The sequence below is a fragment of the Trichechus manatus genome, unplaced genomic scaffold (genome assembly GCF_000243295.1).
Source record: "Trichechus manatus latirostris isolate Lorelei unplaced genomic scaffold, TriManLat1.0 scaffold00090, whole genome shotgun sequence".
NCBI lineage: Eukaryota > Metazoa > Chordata > Mammalia > Sirenia > Trichechidae > Trichechus > Trichechus manatus.
In genome coordinates, this window is record NW_004444026.1 from 2,172,628 (window position 1) to 2,179,016 (window position 6,389).

Genomic DNA, 6,389 nt, shown 5'->3' on the forward strand with positions numbered 1-6,389 from the left:
CTATGCTTTTAGTACACTAAACGATATAGTATTAGTAGCAATTTACATATAATAGGAGAAAGAGCTTTAGAAACTTAAACTTCATATAAGTGTTAATTTAATTTATCCAGGAGCATAACTGATCCCAGCCAGAAGACTTAAACTCCTTTAAAACAGACTAAGTGTTCCCTTATTTTGACCTTAGGTTCCTCCTTACCTATTCATTTCCATACTTCTAAAGAACATTTTTTGAAAGAGATACCCATTAACACTGTTCACTCCAGGCCAATCCCTTCCTGGTTCCTGACATTCCTCTTTTGCAGCTCTTCCTGACAGGACATGTTTTTGTAGCTTTTCGGTTTTTTTTTTCTTTCCATAGTTCGTAACACTTTCTCCAAGCCTCACCTCATTTGGGGCTTTATCCTTACTGAATCTGTTCTTTTAATTCAGTGTCACTATTCTGGAGCCCTGGTAGCTCAGTCGGGTTTAGTATTTGGCTGCTAACCAAAAGGTTGGCAGTTCAAATCCACCAGCTGCTCCTTGGAAACCCTATAGGGCAGTTCTGCTATGTCTATAGGGTTGCTATGAGTCAGAATTGACTTGATGGCAATGTTTTTTTTTAATTCCATGTGTATTCTGTGTGTTTCTTTCTAGCTTTTGTATATATTTCAGCTCAAAGAAGAACACCCTGTATAATTACATAAGTTTTTTAAATGATATCCCTTTCCTTCCTTTGAACTATCATTTACAACTGTGTTTTCAGATTTTCTCTTTTGAAAGCCTCCATCCCTTTTAAATTGTCTTCTTTGTTAGGGCACTTATCTTTTCTGTGAATTCTTTGAAACCTGCCTTCTTAGGTCCAGAATGTAGGTCTTATTAGAAAGAGCTTTGGCCACTAAGACTTTCCATTTTTGAAGCCAGTTTTTAGATTAACTTCAACATCTTTCAGAAAATGTTTGACACTTGAATTTTGACAAGTGTTTTAATGATGACTTTTACTTATCCTCACAGATAGAGAAGTTTTTCCCTCATATCCTTGAAAAGGAGAAAACACGCTCTGACAGGGAGCCTTCCTGCCTTTCTCCAGAGGAGTTTGCCTTTGCAAAAGAGTGAGTAAGCAGCAAGCACGGAAACTGTGTTTCTTTCCCTGGCTTGTGAGAATGATTCAGGTGGTTGTATCCGTGAGGCCCTGTTGAATGCTCAAGGAGGTAATCTCAGAGCTTTATCCATTGTGGTCTCTCCAAGAGCCCTGGTGACTCCTGCCAGTTGTATATGTCACAGCAACTCGAATTTATGTATTTCAGGTACATGGCTAATACAGAGACGTATCTAAAAAATGTAGCCTTAAAGCATATGCCTCCTAACTTACAGAAGGTAGACCTCTTAAGATCAGGTAAGTAAAACCTTCTCTTTCCAGAAATTATAAGGGGCCAGAGTTTATATTCCAAGTATCTTCAGGTGCCTTAGAATAGGATCTTCATCCCACTCTTCATTCCCAAATATGGGAAAATAAGGATGTAGACAGGCAGAAAAGAGAAGAGAGGAAGGGTTCTGGGTTAAAAACAACAAAAAAAAAATTATTAAAAACAGATACTGGTGTAGCCATTTCAGCGTTACTTTTGTGTTCTTCAGGTTATGTTGAAATTCTTTTGACTGCCATTTTGCCTGTGGACTCATTCATGTATTCAGTCATTTGTTCATTCAACAATTATCCACTAAGCATCTCTGATATGCCAAGCTCTTCTAAGCCCTAAAGATACAGAGCTCACTGTGACGTAGTCTCTACTCTAAAGGAGGTAGCAGTCTTTTCCTCACAGCTTCCAGAATGTACAGGGACTGTCTGGCTAGAATGGAGGATATGAATAGGAGATTAGGGAAACTTTCAACAGTTTCTTGTTACCTGTAGTAAGGACTCCTAACATTTTTGTCGAGAAGAGTTTCTCTAGTTATGGAAAAAGGGAGAAGAATTAGGATACTGAGATTACGGGAGGGGAAGGGAAAGCAGCTCGAGGAAGGGAAGTATGGCCAAAGGCTCTTCTCAAGCCCTCCTCTCATAGTTCCCTTAAAATTCTGGCAAGGGAGTTATGGTGTTGTTATTGTTAGGTGCTGTCGAGTCATTTCCAACTCATAGCCACGCTACAGGACAGAGTGGAACTGCCCCATAGGGTTTCCAAGGAGCAGCTGGTGGATTCAAACTGCTGACCTTCTGGTTAGCGGGAAGCTCTTAACCACTGTGCCACCAGGGAGTAACTCCTAACCTTGGCTCAATCAATTAGGGACGCCTGGCTTATAGGTAAAGGTCTGTATTCTTTATTCTTTCACAGTTTGCCATATCTGAGCAGGACCTTGTCAGGCAAATTGTCAGACTAAATCAAACAATTCACCAGGAGACTAGAATCCATCTTGTTCACAGGCTAAGTTTAGTGTGCTGAGGCCACTAACTTCAGGTACAAACCAGAGCTTTGAACCAAGTCTGTCGTAGCTGAAGAAACCAGAAGAGACCTGAATTTGTACAATTTGGGTGATTCAGCATGGTAACCAGAACGGGAAGAATTATGGGTCAAAGCCCTGGAATGGGAGACTCAAAAGAGGCGTAGTGAGCCCTTTCAGAAGCCTGATAGGATTATTGGCAGGACTGTGGAGAGCAACACACATTCACAGCTGCACAGCTGGCTGTCAGCTTTGAGTGGGGAGCAGCCGTCTTTGAGAGCGGCACAGCTGTTTCCAACTCTGCTCAAAATCTGACAGGCAAGAGATTTGGTTGCTATGCAATGCTTACGATACCTTTGTTTTCTAAGAGGGAGATTAAGTTTCCAGCAGGGCTTCGACTCATGGTTTTTCTCATTCCAAATATTATTGTGGTTCACCCAAATTTTAAAATTTGTGTCTGTTCCTGTGATACTTCCTTGGCTATGACTGAACTGGGACAAATCTGTTCGAAGCCCTGGTACAAACTGAGCCTTGGAAATTTATCTTTGACCTAGCCTGTGCTGGAGGTCCATAATGACCCCTATGGCTGAGCAGAACAACTAGAACAGGTATGAGTGGAGACATGGTTTACTTGGAGCGATCTAAAACCCATACCAGATTTGTGGAATTGGTCATTCTGTTGCGCCTACCTGTGGGAAACAGAAGACCCAATCCATGTCTAGTTGCCTCCCTGGTCAGCACTTTTGTCTGCACCTTAGAAGAATAGGAAGAGAGCAAGGACCTGTCACATCCAATTGATAAAATCAGCTAAGGAACTACTGAAGGGGATGAATCTGAATTCCTAAAACTGGATCTAGGCCATTGTCCCAGAGCTTCTGCTTGATGCTGGTGAATACCTCCTAAAACACATGTTATTTGTCATGGATCCCTTCCAAGGACTAGAACCAGGCTCCTAGAATTGGCAGCTGTATGGTGGGACCAGCCTATCCTAGTGAGAGCAGAGTCTTGCTTAGTTAGCCTGGGTGCTCTGAGTCCCTGTGAGGCCTCTGGAACATGGTAGACCACAGTGGCAGGGTAGGGGAAGGCATGTTGAAACATAAGCTGGGTTTTCTGGAAGCAGAAGTGGCCAACTGACTATGGTAATGTTGGAGTCTTTTTGGTAGGCCCAGAGTCCAAGGGCAGCCCCAAGGGACTCTTCTTAGATACTTAGGAGCCAGTTATCCTGGACCCTCTCCCACAGATGAGGGAACCAAGGGCAATGTGAAACCTGAGCTGGGCTCTTAAACTGAGAGTTATCCAGTAGGTTCTGTTGTCCCTGAAATTGATGGAGTACTCTAGGTACAAATGGAGCTCCAGGAGATGAGCTGTCACAGAGCAGACCAGCTTGGGACACTTTCTAACTTGAAATGTTGGCTGGTGGTAGTAGGGGAAGGATGGCAGCAACTTCTGAACCTATAATCTACCAATGAGGGACCACTTACAGGTTGCAACTTGTATTCCTTAGACTAGCAGTCAAGGCTGTCATCATATGACCCCATCTAACTTTCTAATACTTTCTACTATTTTTTAAAAAATATCTTCTAACTGGATTTATACCCCCTAAACTTCATGCACATTTCTACCTAGGCCCTTGCTATTACCTCGGGTTCACTTTTCCTCTTTAAGTCCTACCTTTCCTTCAAAGCCCACGTCTCCTTTCTCCCCACACCACTGAGTGTACATGCCACTCATCTGAGGCTTCCATCAAATGCTACCTTGTTATCACCTTATCTGGAAATACCACATGTTATTCTTGTTTGTATTCACAACATGTAGCAGAATTCCCTGCATGTTGTAAGTACTCGTCCTTTGTTCAGTGAATGGTTGCTGTGTGAAACCCTGGGTGGGAAATGTGCTATTTCTCTCAGGAGCCAGGTCTCTCCTCATAGCATCCTCCCAAAATGATTTTGTGTCAGAGATCTCTTAGTGCTCGATACTATTAAACGCAGCAACTTTTTCCAGACTGACCTCATCAGCTGAGCCTTTTCTGATTATTGTTTTTCTGACAGTTCCCAAACCTGATCTAGATTCATACGTGTTTCTGAGAGTGAAAGAACGACAAGAAAACATACTGGTAGAACCAGAAACAGACGAACAGAGGTAAATGACATATGTCTTGTTCACAGTGGGAGATATCCCTCCTGCTGGAGAAACAGCTAAGCTCTGCAGGTCAATGTTTTTTTTCCTTCTCTTGCAGAGACTATGTGATTGACTTGGAGGAGGGCTCACAGCACCTGATCCGATATAAAACCATTGCACCTCTGGTTGCTTCTGGAGCAGTACAGCTAATCTAAAACCAAAAACAAACAAACAAGAACGAAGACATGCGACCTTACGAGAAAATATTTAGAACACCCCTGATGTCACTTTGTGCCTTAGGACAATAATGAAATAGTTCTCTAGACGTCACACTGTTCTCAGCAGTGTTGCGGATCACTTGGAGATTGTAAAGGAGCTCGAGGCAGAATCCCTGATACTGTCACACGTCCTCCTAACTTTCTGCCATTTTATCCAGTATCGGTAGATGGGGCCATTGCTCTGTTTATTCCGAATAGTAGGCAAATAAATGGAGACGCACTTTGTGCTGTTTTTTGAGATGTCTAAGGAAAGTGAGGGGAAGATAGCTGATAAAAAGGAATTACTGCCTGTGATTAAGGGACTTTATTTAGCCCTGACTTGATAATGGTAGGAGAGCTCCTTTCACCTTCCTAGGAGGAAGACTGTAAATAGATTAAAGAAGACATCTGTGGCCTTCTGTCTTATGTCACCAGATTGTGTGAACTAACCTTTTGGAACCTGTGTTATTGGACTTAAAACCAATCTCTGTCATGCTTAACTGAGAATCATGACTAAACCAGTAAACCATGAGTAAGTTCCCGTTTTGTGGCAGAAGGAGCCTCTGGACAGTTCTTTGCTTGTTGGCTAATGATATCCTCCCTGCTGTTAACCTGCAGCCTTTCCTGAATCTCAGGCAACTTGGCCAAGCCAGCCTCCAGTCCATCTGTCCGTGCTTGGCCATGGCTCTGTTAGCAGAGCTGTGTTAACTCCCAGATTGTGACCACAGTAGCAGCTTTTCTTTTTGAAGCTCTTCGCTTTCTCCAAGATAATCAATGGAATTAACTTCATGTGAATGGAGCATGCTGCAGTGATACACCTGAAGGAAGGAGGTACAGGCGGGGCATGAGTCTTTCCTTGAAATGTGATAAAAAGCAGCCTACATTCCAGTCTTTTCTTGCTTGATGACAAGGCAGCAGATTTCCACTTACATGTATAGGTTGTTAGAGTAAGCATGTAATATTGCTGTATTTCCAAGAGAAATCTCTAGTTGAACGCAAGGAAGGTTTTATTGGCTAATAAAGTATTTGCTGTTTCATGTAGTGCCCTGTTCTTTCCAGAATGTTCTTACCCTTGTCAGCCATTCAGTAAACAAATATGCACTGAGCATACAGTGTGCCAGGCACAGTTCCAGGCACTGGAGCTACAACCTGGAGTAAGACAGTGTCCCTGTTCAGATGGTGGTAAGTGCTGTGCAGAGACTTAGAGCTGAGTGACATGTCAGAGTGACTAGACAGGGTGGTCTGGGGGTGTCTCATTGAAGAGGGTACATTCAGGTTGGGATCTGAATAACAAGAAGGAGCCAGACATGCAGAGATCAAAAGAGAGAACATTCCAGGCAGAGGAGATGCAAGTGCAAAGGCCCTGAAGAGAGAAATGAGCCTGACAAGCAGTCTGTAAGGCTAGAGTGCAATGGGAAAAAGAAAGTGGCCCAGGAGAAGGGATGAGGCAGGCAGGCACGTAGGGCTTTGTTAGCAAGGATCCCATGTGGTCCTCACAGCAGTCCTGAGACGGAAGCAGGGCAGGTAGTATATACCAGATAGAAAACAAAGCAGATAGTGCTAAGTCTGAGACCAGTACCCAAATCTGCCTGCTAGTCACGTGTG

The 6,389-nt window shown here is 43.2% G+C and overlaps 1 protein-coding gene across 2 annotated transcripts in view; it reads left to right on the forward strand.

Annotated features, from left to right (window-relative positions):
• Positions 1 to 4,755, forward strand: part of GINS4 (GINS complex subunit 4) — a 14,999-nt gene extending 10,244 nt beyond the window's left edge. For both annotated transcript variants that reach the window (XM_023736640.1, XM_004382075.2), the window contains 4 exons: positions 991 to 1,088; positions 1,284 to 1,372; positions 4,458 to 4,548; positions 4,646 to 4,755. In XM_023736640.1, the coding sequence (XP_023592408.1) occupies positions 991 to 1,088; positions 1,284 to 1,372; positions 4,458 to 4,548; positions 4,646 to 4,742 (375 nt within the window). In that variant the 3' untranslated portion in view covers positions 4,743 to 4,755. The remainder of the gene's footprint in view (positions 1 to 990; positions 1,089 to 1,283; positions 1,373 to 4,457; positions 4,549 to 4,645) is intronic.
• The last annotated feature ends 1,634 nt before the right edge of the window (positions 4,756 to 6,389 follow it).